Source organism: Crocodylus siamensis, chromosome 4, assembly GCF_052110815.1.
Source record: "Crocodylus siamensis isolate JL-2025a chromosome 4, ASM5211081v1, whole genome shotgun sequence".
NCBI lineage: Eukaryota > Metazoa > Chordata > Crocodylia > Crocodylidae > Crocodylus > Crocodylus siamensis.
The window spans coordinates 152,654,829-152,680,094 of record NC_143398.1 but is presented as its reverse complement, the minus strand read 5'-3'; the positions used below and the strand labels follow the sequence as shown (position 1 = coordinate 152,680,094).

The window sequence follows — 25,266 nt, the reverse complement described above, 5'->3', positions numbered from 1 at the left end:
CCACAGGGCAAATAACTCCAGTTGCTGGCATGCATGACCCCAGGGGAGCATCCTTGGCTAAAGGGACCACCCTTGCTCCCTCAGGTATGGGCCAGCAGAAGGGACAGGCAGTAGGCAGTGAAAACAGGGGGCACAGCAGGGTGAAAACCTGTCCCTGCTGCCCTTCCCTGGCACCGGCTAGATCTGTGTTTCTCAACCTTTTTAGCTTAGGAGTCAGGCCTCCATAACATTTCTAAATTCAGAGTCTAGCTCAGTAAATCTCAAACTGGCCCTGTGGTGCCACTAAATTCTGAAAAAGGAAGTTATGGAGGGGAGCCTTAAGGCTAAAAAGATCGAGAACCACTGTTTTAGGGTCTACTAATGGCAACAGGATAGAATGCATCTGCAAGTTAACCAGGGTTCTCTGTCTAGTAAGCCTGAATCATACAAGGAAGACAGGTGTAAAAAAAACACCTGTTAAACAGTTTCACCAGAACTGTGAAACTGTATTTTCTAATATACCATTGCACAGTTCAGGTCTGAGTTCACTTATCCAAGCAAATTACAGTATTTTCAGAAAAGCATTCTAAGCAGAACTATGCTATAGCTCAACCGCAGGTATGTAATCAGTCTGCAACACTGTTTCAGAGCATGGTTTGTGAGAAGGTGTGGGCACACACTATCACAACCATGAGACTGTAAACATCTGAAAAAAAGCTCAAGTCACACATCTTACAAAAACTGTCTCGTATGGGGGCTAGGTCATATTAGCACATCCCTTCTGTGTCCCCATCTCTCACTCCATATATGAAAAAGCCTTACGTGTTAATGACACCATTGACAGGTCTCAGTGCTCCACAGGGTTTGGAAGGAAGAGATTCCGAAGTGTTTGCTGCAGATGTACCAAGGTTCTCTAGCGGCTGGGAAACAGAAGCACCCTGCAGAAGGGAAGAGATCATAATATATAAAAACTTTCCATTTTGCCAAGTAGATCTCCCTCCATCTCTGACCCTACACACATTGGTTTCCACACACAACTTCATTCTCGAAAGGCTGACAAACCAGCCTATCAACAGCTCTAGTGAGTGGCTGAAAACAAAGCAGTGTTCTCACTGGAGGAAACAAAGGATTTCTAATCCTCTCAGGTAGTCACTGGTGTGGCATGGCAAGCCTGCCTCACCTGCCAAAGGCAAAACAAACCATGCAATAAAAGACATCATTAGGAGGAATTTTATCCCATTCTAGTGTAAAATTTGTTCGTGCCAAACATCCGTACAAACTCACAGAAGATTTGCAAATGTCTGGAACCCTGGGTTTTTTAAATTGTGAGAGCCACAAGCATGAGGTCATGTCTCAACTGGTGGGAATGGGCAAGTTTACAAAAGGTCTCTATCACTAGATGCCTATATATCCTGTAAAGGATGACCCTATAGCCAAGACACTGCAGTGCCGAACAGTCAGTCACAACTACCCACTGAGCCACTAGCAGAGCCTACAGGCTGCCTACATGAAAGGCAATTTAAGTTGGGACAATTCCCAGAAAGTGTATAGCTTGGACAGCTTTCTGGTTTTAACACTGTGAACCTGCCAAAAGCCACACCTTTAATCTCCATTTTCATCTCTCTTCTTTGCCCTGACTGCAACTGCATCTTCCCTCCTACAAAATGCAATCCCTTTATGTTCCTCGTTACACTCAAGACAGCTCAACTTCCTTGTCCTTCAAAGCCTACTTTATACAAACGTGATCGCTACATTATCTTCAATATCAACAGCTGGCTTTCCTTGGCTACATCCTTGATCCTGATCAGTTCTATTATGATAGCAGGACAGCTGCCATCATATCAGTTCATATATGATAGCAGGCAGCTGCACAGTATGACCTCAAACATCTGAAGTTACAGTAAAAATGGTAGAAGTCAGATTTTCTTTTTCTATTTAGATGCATCTGATCTCTGCCGTTCTACTAAGCAGCGCTCCATCTGAACGTACTGCTGTCCCCAAGGTAAAGGTTCCACTGAATGAACCCATTTCGTTCAATGAGGCATGGGAGACCCTGGCCAGCATTTATGTAAGCGATTTCTTCAGTTTAGGCTGTGTAGATGAAAAGGAGGGGTGCGTTCATGACACTTTAAAAAGTGGGCTAAATGCTTTTGCACCGTTTTAATGGTGTCAGTGTTTGCAGGCCCTGGCGGCGTATTGTGCATTAATTCTAGTCACTGTAGGAAATTCGGCGGCGTAATGCACCTTAAATGACTTGGGGCGCACCAAACTAAAACTCCTTCTAGGAGTCTTAGTTTGCTGCCCCTACAACCGTGGAGCAAAGCACTGGGCTCTGTGCAGCTCCACAGCTCTGCACGAAGCCCTGCAAGTAGCCTGGCAGCAGCCCAGGAAGGCAGGCTCTGCCCAAGGAAAATGGCAAGCCTGATCTCCCCTCCCTGCCACCTGCTTATCTGAGCTGCATGGGGGCCAGTGCTTCCCTCCATAGCTGCAGTGCCCCCCAGGACTGCCTGAGCCAGGTGCCTGCGGGTGGGTGCCACCTGGGGGAGGGGAGAAGCACCAGCCACCCCACCCCGCAGCCAAGGGACCGCTCCGCCCTCGGGCAGCTTGCCCTCTCCTCCCCGCCAGAAAGGCAGGCAAGTCAGCAGGGTGTACTCATGACACAGGGGTTTAATCAGCCCTAAATTTGAAGCAGTGGTTTGTTTTTTTTAAAACCACTGCTTCAATTTAGGGCCCGTTTCGTCTACACATGCCATTTGTTTTTGACAACTAAAAATGCAATTTGGACAGTGCCAGGGCCAACTAGAGGTTCCCAAGATTTCTGTGGCATCAGTTTCTACCAAGGGAAGAATGCTTTGGTGACACAAAACTTCAGGCTCTCGCTGATCTGCAAGTCTTGGATTCTCTGAAGCACCACTCTGAAGAGGAATTTCCACTGAAAAACACAACCAAGTGGCTGGTCTGATATCTGGACCCCTGACTGTTGCAGCTACACATTTGGAAGCAGATCTGATAAGTTGGTTTCACATACAAGTAACAATGCTGAACGTAAAAAAAGCTGAAGTCAGAACAGGATTTGGTTGCTTTCCTTGGACTTCTGGCAACTTGGCAAGCTCAGGAAGTCACATGACTACTATTCTGGAGGCATGCATTATATACATAGGGCGTGACCAGGCAACTCAGAAGTCCTTTTAAATGGGATCTTTATTTTCCTCGCTAGAAAGCTCCCTCAAGAAGAACTCTCTTCTTTAAGGATTTCAGTTCATTTAACTATTCAAGATAGGGATTTATCAAAGGACCTGAGAACTCATCTTGGGGAGTGGGTGACTTAAACAACCTGAAGAAGATTTCTCAGGCATTCAATAGTGCTAAGTCAGGAATGTGTCCCAATAAGGCCTTTTAATGGTTGCACATATACAAACCTTTAGGACTAGTTTTTTTCCCCCTTCCCTCTGCAAAATTTTAATATAGGAACTATTTTCATCATTAAGGAGGAAAGCTTACATCTGAAAAACAGAACCCAAGTTCTCCTTCAACAGCTGTGGAGATGAGGCACTTCCTGGTCATGACAAATTTCTGCAGATCACTGTAGATTCTCCTCCTCTCTTGGATGATTTTGTTCTCTACAGACTCCGGTACAACTGCTTCCCAGTCAGAGGTCTTGGAAGGGAACAGTATTCATATGAAGCTACTGGGGGGATTTTTCTCTGGGAAACAACCCATTCCCCTCTCGCTGATCCTACCACCTCCCTCTTAAAACATCCCAAAGTCTTTTTTTAATCAATTCCATGAACTCTAAGGCTGCATCTGTGCTGACGTCTCTCCAGAAGCTACCAAAAAGTAGCTGGCACTGATTCCAGCGATCCGGTAGTTCACTCCCAGCAATGGAAGGAATGAGCTGCCGACAAGCGAGAGGAATGAGGGTGGGGTCCAAAAAAAGAACTTCCTCTGAGCCAGAAGCATGACTGCTCCTTTCAACTGAGCACCAGGGGGAAGAGAGCTTTCTTGCCAAAGCTCTTTATTTCCTATGTTCACCTTTAAAATGTGTGGACCTCTGTGAGATCACAGAAGAGTAACAAAGCCATTTCGTTCTCAGGCTTGTTGCCAGTCTGGCACAGAGCTGCACAATCTGCGGCTGGAAACTTCATTTTTGTTCCCTGTTTTCTTACGGTATAAACAGACATTGCCAAGTGAAGTGGATTAGCTGTGCAAAAATGAGTCCTGGCACAGCTGATTCGCTTCACTGGGTGAAACACCCAGTGAAACAACATGGCCTGCAGCTCTACCCACTGACCGTGGGAATTTCCAGGGTATGTTTCTAAGGGGGGGAACCTAGAAAGTCTGCAGAGGACTTGGCTCCTCAAGCCTTGGAAGCACCTCCCCAAGTGTGGGGAGCTCTGGGCTGCCTGCATTCTCTTGCCATAATGTGAAAAATTACTACCTCTTGTCACACCACAAATGCCCAAAACTTTGTGGTTGTGACAAAGGGCACGGCCCTTTGCTTGGGGACACAGACCCTTGCCAGAAGTCTGCTTGCCTCTGTGCCACCATAAAACTTGTTATTGCAGCACAAAAGCAACATGCATTCCCAACATTAATCTAACTGACGGTAACTGCCTCTGGTATAAATCATCACACATTTGAGATGCAAACAGGACATGAAGCACTTACTGTCCCTTCCTAGAGTGCAAAGTGTTTCCACAAGAAGGGTCTAGACTGTAGGGAGCAGAGCTAGTGAACGTTGCCCTTGTCTACCCCTTGGAGACATGGCACAGAGACCCTATAACAGGTTGGAGCCCCAGAGAGGAGGTACCAAAAAATGCAGGGATGATTTTCTAGCAAACCCTCAAAAGGATGGCATGAATCCATTTTTAAAACTTTTAAGGGGGATAAAATGTGTTCTGCCAGGACTACAGGACCTTAGAAAACTCTTATTTTTGTTTAGATCATTCCTCAGTTAGTTTGGATTTTGATGCTTCTTCTGCTACTGGGGACAAATCCCTTACTCGATAGTAGTGCATCACAAGTATCATCCTCCTCTTCCTAGCAGGGGAGGGGCACACCCGTGTCTCAAATAACCTAAAAAGGTTTAAAGAAAAGGCCAGAAGCACCCCTCTCAAGAACTACCTCTAGATCACAATCTTGCACTACAGAAGAGAGAGTCTAATACGTTTTAAAAAGCATGAACTCAACAGCAGAATAATGAACAGGCTCACCAACGACTTAACAGTCACTACTGCAGGCATAATTTATTTTGTGTTTTCAAGCAAAATAGTCAACACAGCACTCAAAGCTGACAGCAGGAATATTTAGGTTTTCTGTGTAAACCACCCTGCCCCTCACCACAGTGGCAGTTTAAAGGATTATTGGCCCCATTTCATACATCATGTTTAGTGCCTAAGGATCTAATTACACAACACCTCCTGCTCCCAGCATTCAACACCTGATGGAAGACCTAGTGGCCATATACACAGGATACAGGAGATACCTCTGAATGGAGAGAAACCCTCAACCTCCCAAAACTGAAGAAATTTGCAATGGAGCCACTCTTTCCTTGCAACTTATCTCCCCTCCTTCTCCAGCTTACTATGCAACAAGAACATGGCATCAAAGACAGCATTCCAGACAGCTGTAGGTATGCTATAATTCAGACAGCTCTGGAACCCAGGCTGAACAAAAATGCTAGATGGTAACCTTCACGAGGACCGCCGATGAGGGTACCTGATTAAAGGCGTCCTTCTAATGAGTTCTGATATAACCAGAACGTACTCCACACTCACTGTCTGGCTTTGTGCAAGCCAAGCCTCTTCCTGACTCATCACCCCACCCTGTGTGAACAAGACTAATTAGGCACATGAACAGGACCACAGGGGAGTATAACCACTTGGCGCCTGAAGGCAGTATTTCCTGTTGCTGATGCCCTCAGCAGTTTCTCCAACCAGCTCAGGATTACACTAGAGATGGGAGACTGAGAAAGGGGCTCACAAAAGCAAGTAATAGGTGTGAAGTCATTGTCAGGAGACACCCCTACCAGAACGGTTTTTTTTTTCCCTGCCAGATACGAAGTTGATAGAAGAGAAGACATCATGGCTTGAATACAGACCCCCATGGTGACCATATACCTGCTCCATGCAAAAAAAGCGGTATTATTCACTATTCCCTAGCAACTAGTATTTGTGATGGTGTTATATCAACAAGGGATCAGGACCCCATTGTGCTAATGCTGCATGAATGAAGTCCCTGTCCAAACGAGCTTACAATTTGAGCAAAGAGATGAAAGCACATGGGGAAATAAGATAACAATGAAATGATTATAAACAGCACGATAAGCCGTGGTACAAATACACAAGCTAACTAAATACTTGATTTTTTTTTTTTTTAAATGGTAGCTCAGAGAAGAGTTTTAAAGGAGGGATCTGAAGGACACTGCAATGAATTTGACAAAGTTTATGAGGTAAAACATTACACAGTAAACCACACATGCAGGGATGTCCGGGGGGGGGCGCGCCGGCAGAATCGGGGCAACTGCCCCGGGCCCCGTGCTTTGGGGGGCCCTGCGGAGCAGCCATGGCTCCTCCTGCAGGGCGCACTTAGTGCTAGTGATTCCCCCCACTGCTGGCTTTGCGTATGGCCACTTGCCGCATCCCCCACTTCTTTGCATCTGAGCCCCACACCCTGCTAGGGTCATTTCTGCACACACGTGAAGGGGCCAGAATAGCCACCTATGTTTCATTTTCTCCTTTTGAAAAACCTAAAATCACACTAGAGCATCTTCAAAAGGTGCATCCCATATATTTAAACTGGAATAAATTGAAGCCTTTCAGCGTTTAAAAAAAAAAAAAAAGAAAAGAAAAGAAATAAAATAAAAAAATGCAACTATTTGCCAAGTATCCAGGTCATCACCATATTGGGCTAGAGGAAAAGGCAATCAGGACTTGTGGTAGAGATGATACCTTTTATTAGATTAACTAGATTTTTGCACAAAAAAAAAATTCCTTAATTGCAAGCTTTTGGGCACAAACACCCTTCATCAGGCATCAGAGACTGTAAAAGTTCTCCTGGGCAGAAACAAAACTATTTGCCTCAACTTTCAAACTGGCATTGACAGATTCAAATAACAGCCAACTCTCATCACCACATAAGTTTTCCCTTTCTAAGATTCACAGAAGTCAGGTTGTATTTTTATTATTCCCCAACCTTTTAGTTTTTGGTTACTCATGAAAAGTAAGGGAATAAGTCTGGTTAGAGCCTACCTCAATCACCTACAACATCATCATTTTTATAGTCTTACAGCCTCCCACTGCTCTTCCAGAGCATTTCAGTTCTGCAACACAGCATAACTGTGCTCATTGTCCAGAGTAAAGCTGGTTAATTGTGGCAAATTAGTTTTGTGTTATATGACCTGCCAGTTAGGGACTGTAACAATTAAAAAGATTCCAACACATTTGAAACCTGGTCTCAGAAGGTGAGAATTTAATACAATGGGTACCTGTAACACCATCTGACCTTTATAGTTTAGAATTTCAGTAATTTGGTATTGCTGTCCATTATAAGAAAGAGACCCAACCTGAGAAAGACCCATTAATTCTTCTTGTAACTGGTCCAAGAAATTGTGAATTTCCTATTTTGGGAGCCCATTCTAAAACCGTAGGAAATAAAATCCATTGAGCAATGTAATGTTCATCCATAAGAAGGCGTTCTCCAAATCATGCTGGCTGTTGGTTTGAAATCTGTGGCCTCATGCAACTTGCTCAATGGAATGAAAAATTTTAACTAACATACCAGATTTTCTCACATACAACACACTTTTCCCTCCAAAAACAGCTGCTGGAAACTTCAATGCACATTAAAAGCAAGTAAATACAATAAAAACAAGTTTTGTTTTGTTTTTTTACCAGTCATGGGCAAAAGTTAAAAGTCAAATCTGTATGAGACTAAGGGGTCATATCCAGATGAATGTACAAGTGTAGGGGCATACATTTGTGCCACTAGTTTTTGCCCCAGGGCATGCTCCTGCATGTGCACTCTGGCACACACCAAATAGTTCTGGGTGGGATAAGGGAAACTGAGCCAACACCTGTGCCAGCCCCAGCAGCCTTACCTGGGTTCCTGGGGACCTCCCAGGCAGCAGAGACACTGATCCAGCCACATGGAGCCTGGCTGGCAGCCACAGAATGGCTCTGGACAGCCAGGCTGTTTCTGGTAGTGCACGCTGCTACCGCACGTGCTGCACCACTTTTTTTCTTTGGCGGCATTTTTTTTTGGTTTCCCAGTGTCAAATTTTGGTCAAAATCTGCAGTGGCAAATGGTTGCACATGTGCTGCATGCAGTTTGCGGTGCCTCAAACAGCTTTAAAGGTACTGCAAAATTGCATGTGCACGCTCACCTGGATACACCCATAGGGACTACTGCAAAGAGCAGGATCTGCTCCCTAGCTACTGCTACTTGCTTACTATAAAGAAAGTACTTTTTTCCCCCCTCATTTCGCCTTTCAAAAACAAGGTGCATAATATATTTTGGGGTATGCTGCATGCAGGAAAATACTGTAATTTTGTGATTAATGTTTTCACAGATATGTATACAAACTTGAAGTCACCTGAAACAACAGTTGTAAAACTGGGTCATTTTTTGGTTCCTGAAGTTCCTTTTCCCTTTATATTACATTTAAATGTTAAACTTGCCAGCTCCTATGCACATACTCTCTGAACTACTAATACCAAGATCATAAGTAAACCAACCAAAGTATGGATCACAAGCACTGCAGGGTAACTTGCAAACCCTTATTTTTAATACACAGATATATCCCATAAAATGACTACAGGATCATGCATGATCAAAGTCAGACCGCACTATACAAAGGCAGGGTAGGGAGATTTCTACCTTATAAGTTCATATATACATTATTATAGAGAGAAGGCATAAGCTTTCATGAATTCATGCTCACATCCTCCTCACAGCATCTGACAAAAGTAAACTCAAGCTGATGTTTCATCTTTCTTTGTTAGTCTACGGTACAAATCTACCTTGCCTTCTTCCTGACCTAGGACTACCTAGCTCTTTATGCAGTGTGAGGCAGTCACTGGTTTGTCCCCTACCCTGCTGTGTTAAATAATAAATATGGTTACTCACTTGCTATGGCTTCCATCTATAAACTTCACACTATTATTTATTCCTATTTACAAGATGCGACACTCCAGCACAAATACGAAGGGCATGAAATTTGAGACATTTGTTAAAGGTAAAATTTAGTTGGTGATGATTACTGACCAGATACAAAGTTTACAATTTATCAGGAAGATGCCGCAGAGGAAACCTGTACTGCAACACATCCAAACTACTGTATTTAGTAGACCCTCGCCACCAAACCTTCCATCTTGCACTCATAGCATTCTCTGTCAAATCCCACTGTGGCATCACTTCAGGCAGCCTGTGAACTAGGAGCTAATAATACTACAGATGTGGTCCAAAGATCTCTCTGCCAGGCTACATTCAACTAACAAATCTATAGTAGCTGGGTGCATCTCCTCCCATCTTTAGCACTTACCAGTCTGTCTATCCCAGGCTCCAGTTTAACTTCGGCACTAAGGGAACGGGATGCATCATCTGCTGCAGGATCTGGAGGTGATGCTTCACCAAGGGCTATCAACCCCTAAAAAGAAGAAATCCAGTAAGAATTACTTTAAGATGCTGGCTGTTTTCTTCAGTTTCAATAGGGAGCTCTGTATCTCGTATTACTTTCTAAAAACAAAAAGCACCAGACAGAGTGATCTGTGATCCTACACTGCTGCTCAAAACAGGATGCCAAAAGAGAAATGCCAGCCACCTGGCTTTTCCTATTATTTAAGTTGAACTGGTAGGGACCAAAGCAGATCACATCTTTGTAGTTAACTGGACTGGATAAACTGTCTAGCCACACCCTTCCATGTATGAAAACTGAAAAAGAACATTTCAGTGGTGAGGAGCACAACTCCTCTTGTAACAAGCAATACAAAGTAGAACAGCCACCATGACAAGCCAAAGGAAAAGCCAAAGTACAGTGACAATTTGCAAAGGCAGGTTAAACAACTCACAGCCAACTGCTAACTCTGAGCAGATTCACAAACAGCTGCATTCAAAAAGTTCAATAAAGGAAAGCAAAACACACCGCTTGAAATAACCAACTGCTACTGCCATATATCCAGCAAAAGGCAACATGCTTTTTTCTTTTTAAATCAGGGTGCCAACATGTTTTAGCCCATTTTTCAAATTTTACCCCACAACTAGGATTTACTTTAATGCCAGAGCTAATAATTTAACATGACTGACTGAGCAAGCAACATATTATTTGTAGGGGGAAAGAGAAAAGAAATTTTAAGAACAGGAAAGGAAGGGGTTACATGTGAGAAGAGGTGGAAGGTTCATAAAGATGACCCCATCTCCTGTATGCTAAAGGCTCGCTGGATGCAACTCACTTAACATGGTAACAAGAAAAAAGCCAGACAAAAGGATAAAAACTAAGCAGCAGCAGCAAGGACAACAGAAGGACAATGAAGCTTGTGAAGGTGTTGGAGATAGGAGTTTGTACATGGAAATCCTTCAAGCCAAGACTATGCTGTATAGCTATTGTTTTGTTTTTGCTAACTTTGGTTAAGACAGATCAATACCCCCTGTGGTAAGAGAGGGAGTGGGGCTAGGGTAGATGTTGCCCAGCCAGGGTGGAGCAGGGTACAGGGCAGAGATGTGGCTTGTTTGGGGGGCATGGGGAGAGGGAGCACCTCCTGCCTCTGCATGCGCCCTTGGGAAGAGGGAGGAAACGACTTATGCCCCAGATCTGCACAGGGTGCATGCCACTGAGGGCCACACCGGGCTCTTCTGGGGCAGGGGGCAGACTGCAGCCATCCCATATTTTGCTGTAGCACCCCCCATAGTCCCCCTACCTCCTGCCCTGAGCAGTGTGAGCCGGCCCCTGCTGACAAGAGCCTGGCACTGCCCCAGTCCACAGCTGCAGCCCACCAGCAAAATTACCAGCTGCACAGATGCACAGGCATTTAAATCAGCCATATTAACCACAACAGGCTGGTTTCTGATGTAGGCAATTCTCTTTATATTGGTACTGATCCAATATCAGATTCATGCATCAGTGCGCCTCTAGTCACAATAGGTCCAGTGAGGTTTCTAGTAAGCTATGGAAAAATGGAAGACAACAGAAGTGTGCTGGTCTTACACAATCTCAATCTTTCTGTACTGCTCTGAAGACAACTAAGCTAGTTTCCAGGGCAGATGTCAACTGAATGGCTTCTGAAGTACTGGGGGGGGAGAAAGGGGAGGGGGAGGGCTCTAGCAGACTGCACCACAAGAATGGTGCTGGAATTTCATAACTTATTAAACAGTGTTTTAGCTTCCTTTTCCAACCCAAGCAACTCGTCATCTGAGGCTGATTCTCAGGGAGTGAAGAGGTAGGTCATATTCAGATATCAGTGTGCTTTTTATTTTTCTTGACATGAACCTGGAATAGGAGGAAGACTAGTTAATGTGAAAGCCGAGCTGGAAAATCATAAGAACTCTCCCCTTTCTGACACTCCTGGAAAGAACTGTGCTTTATTTTGCTCATAGAAGAGTGGGGAAGAATTCAAGGTAAGGAAAAGTCAAGGTTAGAGGGGTTTCATCTTCAGTGCATCATGAGTCACCAAAAAGGAAGCAGCAGCAAGAAGACACACAAAATTGTTCTGCAAGTACAAGGAAAGCTACAGTAACTGGCTTCAACATCTTAGATATTTTATAGCACTCAATTTATAATACATCCCCCCAACCCAGGGGGATCTGTCATTTTATCGATACTTCACCACAGGAGCTCCAATTCGATGACGTATGGAAAAGCTCCACAAATGCAGCTCACCATGTGGGATGCAGGGGAGAGGCGGAGATATTCCATTTTAAAATAAGTGTGATGCTTAAAAACACCCTTCCTTTGTAACTTTGAAAGCCTCCTGTTTTTTCATGCTTTCACATAGGAGCTGCATTGCTATTGTCATCCAATTCATTCTTTCTCTAGGGACAATACCCTGAATTAACCTTTGGGAATTCACTGCATGTCTTTCACTGTAAACCTGTACGAGTTCCATAATCAAGATGGGATTCTTTCTTTGGATGGTTGTTGGGGTTGGTTTTTTGTTGTTGTTGGGTTTTTTTTTGGGGGGGGGGGAGGAGGTTGAAAAAACTTACGTGTTTGTTTTTGTTATGACAAACAGATACTAAGGACTTTTAAACCCTAATGATTTAGTCTTCATAGTAAAATTAGTCAGGCTTTCTAATCCCTGCCATTACAGTTCAACTGCCCTGTAAAAAGGAGAAAGAAGATTTATATGAATGCTGGCAGGGATTTAGTAACTTTTTAAGAAGTGCCCACAGACATGCTAAGAACTTATATAGGACAAGCAGCTTGAATACTCCTGTCTAACCCAATATTCCCAAACAAGTCAGATGATAAAACCCTGTACAGCAAAGTTAATTCATTAAGGAATTAACTGGAAACCAACCATACACCTCTGAGAAGCCTGATGTCATAGCCCTATATAAATGATCTTCTAAGAGAAAAATGGGTAGAAGGGTGGCAGCACCATGCAGAAGTGTACCAAGAAAGGTCCAGAGCCTCAGACTGAGCTCCTTGCACAGGGTCTACTTTATAACGTATTAACATTCAAAAAAATGGCTAAGTACAACCCCCTGTTGTCCCACCTTTTAGCAGAAAATACTTATGTGAAAAACTATTCATTACTTTTTCTAACCAGAAGTTCCTCCTAGTAACTATTATTAGCCCTATGCACATTGTAGGCTTCTCCAAATTAGAAGTTTGAAAGACAGGCAGAACTGTTATCCCCACAGCATGTATACAAAAGAAGATTGGGGTGGAGAAGAGAGCGAGAGAGAACAGATACAGCATGTCATCTGTCTAGAAAGAGCATGAATTTGGATCCAAGTCCACAGAAGGCACCAATTCATATTTAAAATCAGCATACCTCCTTTCCAAAAGAAATAAACTCAAATATGAAAACCAAAGAACAGAGATGAGGTAAAGAACAGGTATGCAAATACGATTCGCAAAATAAAACCACAGATTTTAAATAAGAATTCACAGCATCAAAAACACTGACCTGCTGTGATCTTTCTGAGCTCTTTGCAACTGAAGAACTGCTATTATTTGTCCAGTCAAAACAACAAGTGAAAACCACGAAATGACACTTTAAGGGATAACTCAAATCTAACAAGTTTACCTACCAAAATATTTCTAGGTAATCAATACAAATGTGCTGAAAATGCAACCAAATGTTGAATTAGCTAAGCAGCAATGCAGATTTAAAAGTCGATCATCTGAACTGTACTGTCCTATCTTCCAGTTGCATACTACTGTGATGGAAGAGAACAATGCACTCTTATTCAAAATATACATTTGTGAAAAAAGTCTAGAGTTTCAATTTTAAATGCAGTAAGAAAAAGGAGGAACTCAGGACTTCTTTGAGCAGCCATGTTTTAGACTTTTCTTCTAGGCCCAATTTATGATCAAACTACCCAGACAATGTTGCTTTCAAGTAGTAAGAGCTTCTCAGAATCACTTTTCAATACTGGCCTTACACAATTCCAGGTCAAATCAGATTTCCACAGGGACTACAAAAAGTGGTAGCAGCTGAATGTAATCTATCAAATCCCTCCAAAACCTCCTTAATTACTTTTGTAATCTTAAATCTCTCTTGCTGGAATTTCTCACTGTGCAAAATGCATAGCTATGAATTCAGTTATTCTTGTGCTCAGTAAAAATTTCAACATGCTTATTATGGTAGTTGGCTCCAAGTGGTGGTCTTCACCATGCATTACTGGGGTATCCAGTTTGCATTTTCCAAACAGATATACAGGACTTAATGGTGTTTGCAGAATCCCCCATGTTGTTTTGCTACTATAAGCAGTTCTTTTAAACATGCATATATTAATTTAAAATGTTTTCACTTGAGAAGTTCCTTTGTTATCAGAGTAAGAGACCTCATTCTCAGGTGGACTCCTTAACTTAGAAATAAATGTTGCATGATTCTCTTTTTGGACACTAAATCATTCATGTTAACAAAATATTTGCTTAGACACTGGCTGCCTTCACCTATATCAATGGTGCTCAACTTTTTCCCTAGCAGGCAGGGCTCATGGGCAGTGCCCTGTTTGCCCATAGATCAGATCCCATCCGTGGTCCAGATCCAGGACCGGGGCCAGTATAGTGGATACCATCTGGACACACAAGGGTAGGAAGGCAGCTCAACTGCAATCCAGCTCCAGAGGATAAAGGGGGCATGTCTTGGCCCTGCAGGGGAAAAAGAGAGTGACTTGGTCTCATGGCTAGGGGGCAGAGTAAAGGGCATGGACTGGGCCCAATCTGACCCGGGGGGGGGGCGAGGCGAGGGGCTGTGACTTGGCCCCATGGGGGAAGGGTGTGTGGGCTTGACCCCAACCCAACCCCATGGAATGGGGGAGGAATGGCCTGGCCCCAATCCAGATGCTGGGAAGGGAGCATGGCCCAGCTGTAACCAGCAGTGCAGGGCTTGGGGTTTGAAAATTTGCTAGGGGGCGGGTGTCTGTATTAAGTGCTACTGCTCCCCAACCACGGGAAGCCCCACAGGCCAGATGCAATGGCTCCAGAGGCCACACCTGGCACACGGGCCGGAGGTTGAACACCCCGATCTAAATATTTTTTTCTTACTACCTCATGTTAGTAAGAACGATATTTTGTTTTTTAAAGTTCATTTGGACTCTTTCCTCCCCCCCTGGCCCCTGCTCCCCTTCATTTCAGCACCCTAATATTGGCAGGTTTAAACATAAAGCAATTAATCCCTGGTGAAGGATTTAATAATCTACTTTAGGTTTGCTTGTTGTGTCCATCATAGATGTGGCATAAACATTTGCAATTAAGTCAGGCTTAGGTTCTGAGATTTCTTGTAATGCAGACCAGCTTTCCTTGACTCTGTGTGCCAACGATGAACACAGACTGGTCCCGAATGAGACAATATATCTGAGCCACTGGACAATTTAGAACACACTTTAATCACTGTGCATTCAAAAACAACAACATCAAAAACACCGACCAGAAGGCACTGGGAGAGTCCCTGTTCCTCCAAGCACTACCACGAGTGACAAGAAGTAATGGTCACAAGCTGGCAGAGTCAGGCTAGACATTAGGAGGCGCTACTTCACTGTCAGGGCAGCTAGGATCTGGAACCAACTTGCAAGAGAAGTGGTGCTGGCTCCTACCCTGGGGGTCTTTAAGAGGAGGCTGGATGATCACCTTGCCAGGCTGGTTTAACCCCAGTACTCTTTCCTGCCATGGTAGGAGGTCGGACTTGATGATCTGCTCAGTTCCCTTCCGATCCTACCTACTATGAAACTATTTCACGTGCAGGATCATTTAAACAAAGGGATCTTGGAGTCATTAATTGACTCCAAGATGAACATGAGCTGCCAATGCCAGATCACAGTCAGCAAGGCCAGCCATACCTTTTCATGCATCCAAAGATGCATCTCAAGCTGGTCCAGAGAGGTGATACTCCCCCTCTATGCGACACTGGTTAGGCCACAATTGGAGTACTCCATACAGTACTGGGTGCTGCACTCAAAAGGGATGTGGCCAGCCTGGAGAGGGTTCAGAGGAGGGCCAACAGCTTGGTGAGGGGGCAGCAGGACAGGTCCTACAAGGAGAGACTGAGGGACCTGAACCTGTTCAGCCTCAGCAAGAGGAGGCTGAGGGGGGACCTGGTGGCTGCCTATAAGCTCATCAGGGCTGATCAACAGCAAATAGGTAGAGCCCTTTTCTCCCCAGCACCACCTGGGGTAACAAGGAACAATGGTAATAAGCTGATGGAGAACAGATTTAGGTTAGAGATCAGAAGGCAATATTTTACAGTTAGGGTGGCCAGAATCTGGAACCAACTTCCCAGGGAAGTGGTCCTTGCCCCTACCTTGGGCGAGATCAAGAGGACGTTGGATGATCACCTGTTAGGGGTCTTGTGAACCCAGCATTCATTCCAGCCAGTTGCAGGGGGTCAGGCTAGATGATCTGTTCAGGTCCCTCCTGACCCTAGCTACTATGAAACAGTTTTCATTTGGTGGCATAGTTCACTTAAGAATATAAAACTACAAGTTTTCTGCATGTTTTGAGACAACAAAGTTTCATGACAGTTATGATTTCACTTCACAGAAAGTTTAAAATTTTTATTTAAAGAAGAACCTTATTCTCATCCTTTCAGTCCACTGAATGATTCTATTCCTACCACCTTAAAACTTCAAGCAACCAGTCAGATAAATTCTTCCCAGTATTTTGTAATCTCTAAACATTAATGAACTGTTTGCAGCAGCAAGCCACACTTTTAGATTTTATATTTAAAAGTGATAAAGCGTCTTGTGAATTTTAAGTCTTAAAACTTAAAAAGCGTGTCAGTTTTATACAGAAACGTGCTATGAGACATGCTGATATTCAGCTCTGTGGAAATGGGAAAAGATGGACAAGGAACCATAGTAAAATAAAGATAAAAATCCCAGAGCATCTTACAGTTGTGTCCATAGGAGCTTTAGGATCATATCTGAAGAAAACAGACAAGAGTAGCAGCAATAAAAATACCTGAGCTCCAAGGAACCAAAGACCAGAGGTTAAAGTGTGTGCACCAGGACACAAGTGAGATATGAAATAAATCTACTGGAAAAAAAAAAAAAATCACACAGCAAATCAGTGGGCAGCAGCAGTCAAAAAGCCCATGAATGCTGTCTTTAATGCTCAGAGCTGGCTAGTCTCATTATGCAGCATATGCTTTGTGATCCTGAACACAGCAAAGATGTCACAAAAACACTATAAATAGTCATGACTGAAAGCAGCCATATTGACCCGTACAGGCAACTCAAATTCTGCAAAACAAATGTAATATGCCAAATCAGTGCAACACGGAAAACCCTATCAACAAGCGTACATCATTTAGCTTACGTTGAACTAGGTTTCCTTTTTTCCCCCCTCTTCTGTAAAGACTGAGATCAACAAGTAACAATACTATCATTACATTTCCCTCTTAACATCTGAATAAGATCAGAGAGAATCATCATCTAAGCAGCTTGCTCAATGCCCATATCACCAAAAGCCTGCTACCCCAGAACTTAAGTCTGCTACCTGAAAGTACATACAAGAGATACGGAGAGGAGATATACTGACAAGGTCCAGAAACTATGTGCTGGCAAGCACCCCCCTACCTCCCTCTAGCAGAGAAGAGGAAAAGTGTTAGCATTTCCACCAGTGCCAACCTTGGGCTTTTTCCTTTGTCCTACCTCCTGAAAGGGCAAGGAAGTTTTCAGTCCTCTTTCCTGCCTCCAGTGCATTCTGACTACCTGCAGAACAGATCCACTATTTCACCCACTGGGGCTGCCTTTGAGGTGGTGCAAAAGGGACCAACTCTTATGCCCCAAGGGAAGCCAAAAAAGTTGGGCTTTGATTTCATGCCAATAAATGCACCACTCTTCCAATGAGAGCTTTAATGGGGTCTGAGACACATTACAAGGTGACACCAAACTTCCAGAGTGGAGCAGAAGATAACCCAACTGACTGTGTCAAAAGTCGCTTAAATCAGAAGAGGTTCTAAACATGTCAAGCTGTGTGTGAACTCCACCTTGGATATAATGCCTGCCACATGTACAGGGTCTCTGCACTGCATAAATACCTAGTAAAAGCACTATTGTAGACTGGTCTAGTACCTGTTCAGATAGTTATATGCACCCTTCATATGTATGCCTAAAGTGCCCCATTTCCTCTAATCTACCCCTTAGCCAGAAGGATAAGAGATGGCATACTTCATATTAGAACTGTTCAATAACATTTCAGATTAGGTGATGCATCACCAGGACAAAGAAGAAGAGGAGGAGGTTGATATCATATATTTGGACTTTAAAAAGCTTTTGACCCAGGTGTCCCATGATGTCCTCATGGAGAAATTGGGGAACCGCAGCTTCAACTCCCCTACAGTCTGATGGCTAGGGAATTGTCAGACCCAGGGAGTGGTCACTGAAGGAACCAAATCAACATGGCACAGTGACCAGTGGTGTCACCCAAGCAGAGCCATCCCTATGGGTGTGTGGGGCAGCAAGCTGGGGGGGGTGGCAAGCAGCCAGCCAGCCAGAGTTTAACCAAGCTAGTGGTTGCCCCGATTTGGCCCCCTCTAGGGATGGCCCTGCCCCCAAGGCTCCATTCTCAGACCTGTACTCTTTAATGTCTTTATAAATGACCTGGACTCTGGTGTCAGAAGCAAACTGGCCAAGTCTGCTGATGACACCAAACTATGGGGAAGCTGATAACACCACACTTACGGACAGGCTAGCAATCCAGGCTGACCTCATCACAAGGAGGGCGGATGAAAACCTGATGTCATTCAGTATGGAGAAATGCAAGGTGCTCCACCTTGGTGGGGTGGGGGGAAACCTGCATCACACTTACAGGCTTGGCTTGGCAGTTCTACACTTGCTAGCACCACGACCGAAAAAGACTTGGGGTCACAACTGACCACAAGATGAACATGAGCCACCGATGCAACATCGCAGCCAGCAAAGTGAACAAAAAACTCTGGCTTGAATGTACCAACGCACCTCAAACAAGACCCATGAAGTTGTCCTCCCATTGTAGTCTGCCTTGGTGAGGCCACAGCTGAAGGAGTACTGCATCAGTACAGGCACAGCTGAAGGAGTACCACAATTCAGAAAGGATGTGGAGAAGCTTGAAAGAGTCCAGAGAAGAGCCATGCACATGATCAGAGGGCAAGAGAGCAGGCCTTATGAAGAGAGGCTGAGCACCATGGGACTCTTCAGCCTGAAGAAGCATAGGCTCAGGGGTGACTAGGTGGCAGCCTATAAGTACATAAGGGGTGTGCATCAAGATCTGGGAGAACACCTGCTTACCAGGGCACCACAAGGAAAGACAAGGTCCAACTGTCACAAACTCCTGGAAGACTGTTTTAGGCTGGACATAAGGAAAAACTTCTTTACTGTCTGAATCCCAAAGATCTGGAACAGACTCCCCCTAGAGGTGGTGCAAGAACCTACTCCAGACACTTTCAAGAAACATTTGGATGTTTATCTTGCTGGGATCATTTCACCCCAGCTGACTTCTTGCCCCTGGGGCAGGGGGTTGGACCTGATGATCTTGCAAGGTCCCTTCCAGCCTCAATGTCTATGAATCTAAACCTGGTAAAATGACCTCCATTCTGACTATAAGAATCCTGCTCTCTCAGGCAGATGCTCAAAAAGACAGGAAATGACAAATTCTCTAGCTCTTCTGCACATTTTCTGGTTTCGTGTTTTACCTCAGAAAAGGAAGCTACAAATTTTTCTCAGATCAGCTTCCCTGTCTCTATAGATGTGAGGGCTGGAAGGGACCTCGAAGACCATCAAGTCCAGCTCCCTGCCCCAGGGGCAGGAAGTCAATGTCAAAGGACCCCATCAAGATAAGCATCCAAGTGTTTCTTGAATAAGTCCAGAGTAGGTGCCTGCACCACATCTGGAGGCAATCTATTCCAGGTCCTGGGGGCTTAGAGAGTAAAGACATTTTTTCTTATGTCCAGCCTAAAACAGTCTTGTATGAGTGACTGTTGGTCCTTGTTGCGCTCTGGTGAACGGACTCTCTCCCAGATCCTGATGAACACCCCTTGCATACTTATAGGCAGCCACCAGGTCCCCCCTGAGCCTGTGCTTTTCCAGACTGAAGAGTCCCATGGCGCTCAGCCTCTCTTCATAGGGCCTATTCTCTTGCCTTCTGATCATGTGTGTGGCTCTCCTCTGGACTCTCTCAAGCTTCTCAACATCCTTCTTGAATTGCAGAGCCCAGAACCATACCAGCTGCAACATTGCATTGGCGGCTCAAGTTCATCTTGTGGTCAGTCATGACCCCCAAGTCTCCTTCAGCCGTGGTGCTAGCAAGCGTAGCACTGCCGAGCCTATAAGTATACTGCGAGTTTCCCCCGACTCCCTACATATCTGAAAAAGGACTTATTATCTTTGACCTCCTTAGAGCTGACACCCAAAACTAGAGCTTAAACAACAGCCCAGCAAATACCTTACATAAAGTCAAAATATGACACCATAGCCACAAGGCAAACTTATGGCCATCTCCAGATAAATACAATTATTTTTGGTCCTCCAAAATCATTATGGTATTATTTGGAGTAGTTTCTTACTTCTTTCGTATACTTGTCTAAATCTCCCCCCTTGAACACAATGTACCACAGGGGCAAATTTTCAAAATTCAGCAATTTTTGAAGCCTATATATGTTGGTATCATGATCCTTTAGAGAAGAAAGTCATCAGGTTAGGGTACAATGTGCTTCTTTAAAAGGCCAGGGGGGTGCTGTCCCTCTTTCCCATGCACAATGTGCATGTGAAGAGCTCCAAAAACAAAACAAAAAAAACCAAATTCATTCCAATGCTTGCTGGCCCCAAAACTAAAGTCTCAGGCCCTGGAACTTGCTTTAGTTGAACACTGCCACAGTTTTTAAATCTGTGCCATCAGCGGGTTCTAAAACACAGCCTGCACGGTCTTTTTGGCACTAAATGGAGACAGCATCCCTGAGCAATACTGTTCTGCCACTTTATCTCCAGGCTAAACTATGACTAAAAGAAAAAAAAAGGAACCAGCTGTTGGCAGTAAACATAGAAGAGCAACAAAACCCAGCATTAACCTTTTTCAGTAATGATAACTATAAGCTTTCAGACACAGCCATCTTTAGGTACTTGTCAGCCCAGCAGACAGACATGTCCAAATTAATGTTAGATCTACCTACCAACGTGCAACATACTCGTGATAAGCACCAGACAAGTGAAGCCACAACATCCAGAAACTATGCAATACACAAGGATAGGTCATGGAAGTCCTGCCTTCGTGAAAAACAGCCCTGGAGACAAGCGTCCCAGTCCCACCCTCCTCCCCACCCTTACCTTATTGGCTCTAATCTGCTTGTAAATATCCGTTTGCTGTCGAATTCGGTACTCCAGGTCTGAGACATGAGCCTGGAGCCAGTTCCAGCGACTGACTATAGCCGCCCGATCTGCCGCCCACCTCCATTCTGACCGTCGCCTCCTGAAAAAGGGAAAGATACTATTAAGTACAACTTCAGCTACATATGTGAAATCAGGCAACAGACCTCTGCTGGATGCATTAATACTAGAATGGCTCTCCAGGTCTTTAACTCCAATACAGTAGTAACCAGCTACTGAAATGCCAGATCCACGCCCCTTCCCTAACAGAATACTAGCATAACTTATGTTCAGTTTGTAGGTTTCAACTTCATGTCAAGAAATTAGCAGCCCCATTTCCACTTCATTTAGAGGAGCCTCACTCCATTTACCAGTCACCCCAAATAAACCTCCTTTTCTTTCTTAACCACTCTCCAGTAGTGTGAGCGAAAAAACCTTGTCTAGTCAACATGGCTGTGGTTGCGTGGTAAAACTCAGATTCAAGGCACTCTAATAGTTGTCCTAAAAATGGTACAAGGCTTTTGTTTAAAAAGCAACACCATCCTTTACTATGCATGGTTCTGCTAACTCTGCTGTCTCTATCAAGTTGCCTCCTTTATAGCATAAGAAAGTCTTAAGGTGCCATTATGCAGAAAATGAGCATCAGCAAGCTTACATTCAGGGCTTGATAACTGGGCTCAGTGAGCATGAAAACCAGGAGGATGGTTAGTTTCTAAGAGAGGAATTGTCCTCTCCTGCCTCCATCACTTAATACTACCACATGAGACAGTTTGGGTAAACACAAACTGTTTGCCCGTGCCCACCTTGATCATTCCAGCAATAAACACATCAAAGTACTGCACAGGCAGATTTACCTCTGTTAGTCTGTGGAACACACCACTGCATTTGGCAAGTAACTCCCACACAAAAAACTGTTACTGTCAACCATATACAATACAGAAAATAGAAATATTAAAAGGGAAGGCAAATTCTGCACAATTCCCAGAGCTTCATCCTTACAACAAAAGCCAGAGCAAAATATTAAGTATATCAGACATCTTGGTTCTAGCAGGTGAACACCAACGACATCTCCAAGACAAGAAAAAAAAAAAAAAAAAGAGTAAGGAATAAGGCAAGAGAAGCAGCACGACATTAAGTTAACTGGACCAGTCTAATCAGTCTTCACATATGCTGCATGGAAGTCCTGGCTATAGGCACACCTTCCTCACTGCAACCAACTGCAAGGTACTTCTCTTCTCTAAATGGTAATTTCCATAGGTACTGAAAAACACGTAATTTCTATATGTACATCAACACTATATCCTCCTTAGCCCCCCCACCCCCAGTACCCAAGCAAGGCTACAGATTCAGGAGCTTGCGAGGCAACACCACTGTGCAGAAATTTTTCTGAATGTCCATAAGCAGTCTCCTGCTAAGATTTGAGCTACGAAGCCGGTAAGTCACCAAAGGAACAGAACTAGAGTAGATGGGACTTTTACCTATTCAAAAACCCACTGCAAATGCAATGTAAAAGTTTGTAAAAAGGGGAAGGGGGAGAGAGAAGGGGAATTTTATGAACTGAAAAAAATACTATACATGTATTCTATAACGCACTTACTTAGTGAAGCATGTTGTAACACACACGCTGTCCAAACTGAGGAACAGCAAGAGACTTGAATAACAAGTTCCTAGATGAGCTACAAGTCTCTGACCTTTACCGTTATCAGCATATTACATATGAAACTAGCCTTTTCAACACCAGGACTATTATACAATTTCAACTGATACAATGCAAGTATGCTACAATACCCCTGATGCATTGCTGGCGAGGCGGCTGTGTTGGTTTAAAATGGTAAATTTTCCAAACTCAATTTGTGTTTTCCAGTTTTATTTTCACAGTTTTCCACTATTTCAATGCAAGAAGCAACAACCTTCTCTAGTACTAATAAATGTGTATTAAAAAAAAAAAAAAGACTTGGATATTCAATTTTAACCATCTAAAACTTTAAAACCCTAGAATTCAAAGATCCTGTTACACCATCTTCTTTGGAAAGCCACTGACTAGTACCTGAGAGACTAGCTCAGCTTCCTGTAATACATCTACCCATGAGGTTGATGGTGGTTACAGGACTGCTCCCCCGTCCCCCCTTTTCTCTCATTTCCCACAAGGTTAGGTTTTAAATGATATTCTGTCATGCCTTGAACAGACCTGAGCACAATAACTAAGTGAACTTTTTGCCCAAGAATCTTTCATTTATCCCGTTAAATATGATAATGGCAAAAAAACACTATCATATTCATCTCTAATGTTTGTGGATAGCATCTACAGCACCACAGATAAAAAAATACCGTAACTAACTTCCATAAAAATTTTCTAGACTAATAAAGTAAGTCCTCTTTATAATGCCACCCATAGCCTTAAAAAAAGTTCTAAATGATGGCAGATCCCATCGTCCAGCAGATTCCACCAATCACTCCTGATTTCAATTTCCTTCCCTCTCAAAGCCTTTAGAAAAGCGATTTTCAAACAGGGTGTCACCAACACCTTGGGGTTTCATGAGATACTTTAAAGCTTAATGTTAGGTTTTGGTTTTGTTTGGGGGACGGGACAACATTTCAATTCACATTTCCAATTAGACCCAAGGGTCTCGTTTTAAAAAGTTTTCCCATTTTGCATCAGCTCAAGTACCTTGGTGGATCCGCACCTTTGGTCCTCGTCAGCCCTTCCCCTCCATCTCAAGTCTCCATTCTACCCCTCACCCCCGCAAAATTCACTTGATTAGAAAGAAAAATTTGACAACCTTGTAGCACTAAGTACTCTTTATGGCCTCCTACAACTTATACTGCAGTGGAAAAAAACCATGACAACCGCTCAACCACACTTTCCAAAATGGTGTCAAAGAAAAGTTTGGGTTGCTATATTTAGAATTTTTCAAAAACAGCTTAAGGACTTGTTGCCAACACTCACTATCTCCATCAGGTACATTTCCAAGTTAATCTAAACACTTTAACAGTAACCTATGCAAGTGGCTTTGTCCCAATTTCTCTTTCCTGCATTCCTATATGACACTAGTGCTAGACAGTAACGTGATACATTAAAGATCAAAAACTCCTAATGCAATACCGTTTATGGGTGTGCCACGGCAGTTAACATTCATTCACTTAAGCAAGTAAAGTTCAGCAAGAGGGCCAGCCTTTTTTTTTTTTTTTTTTTTTTTTAATACAAAATTTCTTCACTGCCTAAATACAAGGAAGCCACACTCCTATTGTTTTAACTGTCCTCTCTACTTCATCAGCTGATGCAGGTTTCAGATTAAGCAGCACAACAATACATGAGACAGTCAGATGGCTGGACAAGATTGGTGTCACTTCAAAATGGGCTACATGATCCCTGTGTGAAGCAGCAGGGTGTTTAGAAGGGCAATTGTGCCAAAGTTGTGTGGACATTAGCAAAAGCAAAGGCAAAAATTACAGAATGGCAAGCAATTTCAGCTGCCTTGAAAGCAAACTGCTACTAATTATGGGCATTTAGGTTTCACATTATTATTATTATTATTATTATAAGAATACAAACCAAAATGCACATGCTGCTGTTTCTACAGGCATCAACTTTTACTTGTATAATGAACACTAAATGGCAACTCCACTCCAAAACATTTCTGGCTAAATGTTAATTTACAAATGCTCTCTTTCCAACAACATGAACATGGACATGAAGGATGACAGAGGTCTGAACTCTCATCAAGGCCAATAACTTTCCAAGATCAGGATTCCAGGACACTTATTTTCTTGTTCACTAGGACAGAGGGAAGGCAGAGGCAAGGCAGGAAAAGATGCATCATGCGACTGAAAACAAACTGTACACCCCGGTTAAAGTAAGAGATGGGGAAGTTTTATCTATGCTGCACTCTTAGCTGGACCTCTCTCAGAAGGCAGGTTCATGTTTGGGACCCTTTTTTTTAAAAAGCAAGGTGACCTCATCTTTTCCCTACAACCTGAGCCACATACAGAGCAAGGGTGTGCAGTTGCACGGCACCAAGTGTCCACAATGCAGAGTGCTGCAGGACAGGCATGTGCCAGGAAATGCAGCCAAATAGTAGAGCCGGCCCCTTCCCTCTTGCGTGTGTGCTCACATACATAAACACTCAGCATTGTACTTGCTTGACTGACAAGGACAACGTCCCAGAAACTTAAGCAGATGGTGCTTATTGTAAATTGTGTGGGCAGAATTAGTAGCCTTATATCTATAAAGAGGGAGAAACAACATATGCCTAAAAGATCCCAGCCCCTCAGCAATGGGAAAAT

The 25,266-nt window shown here is 43.7% G+C and overlaps 1 protein-coding gene across 5 annotated transcripts in view; it reads right to left on the bottom strand.

Annotated features, from left to right (window-relative positions):
- Positions 1 to 25,266, bottom strand: part of KANSL1 (KAT8 regulatory NSL complex subunit 1) — a 166,691-nt gene that overhangs the window by 26,508 nt on the left and 114,917 nt on the right. For 4 of the 5 annotated variants that reach the window (XM_090044194.1, XM_090044195.1, XM_090044193.1 and 1 more), the window contains exons 3-5: positions 20,944 to 21,085; positions 9,521 to 9,625; positions 802 to 917 (exon numbers count right to left, since the gene is read on the bottom strand). In XM_090044194.1, coding sequence (XP_089900320.1) covers positions 802 to 917; positions 9,521 to 9,625; positions 20,944 to 21,085 — 363 coding nt within the window. The remainder of the gene's footprint in view (positions 1 to 801; positions 918 to 9,520; positions 9,626 to 20,943; positions 21,086 to 25,266) is intronic. The other variant, XM_090044196.1, reaches the window with a different exon arrangement.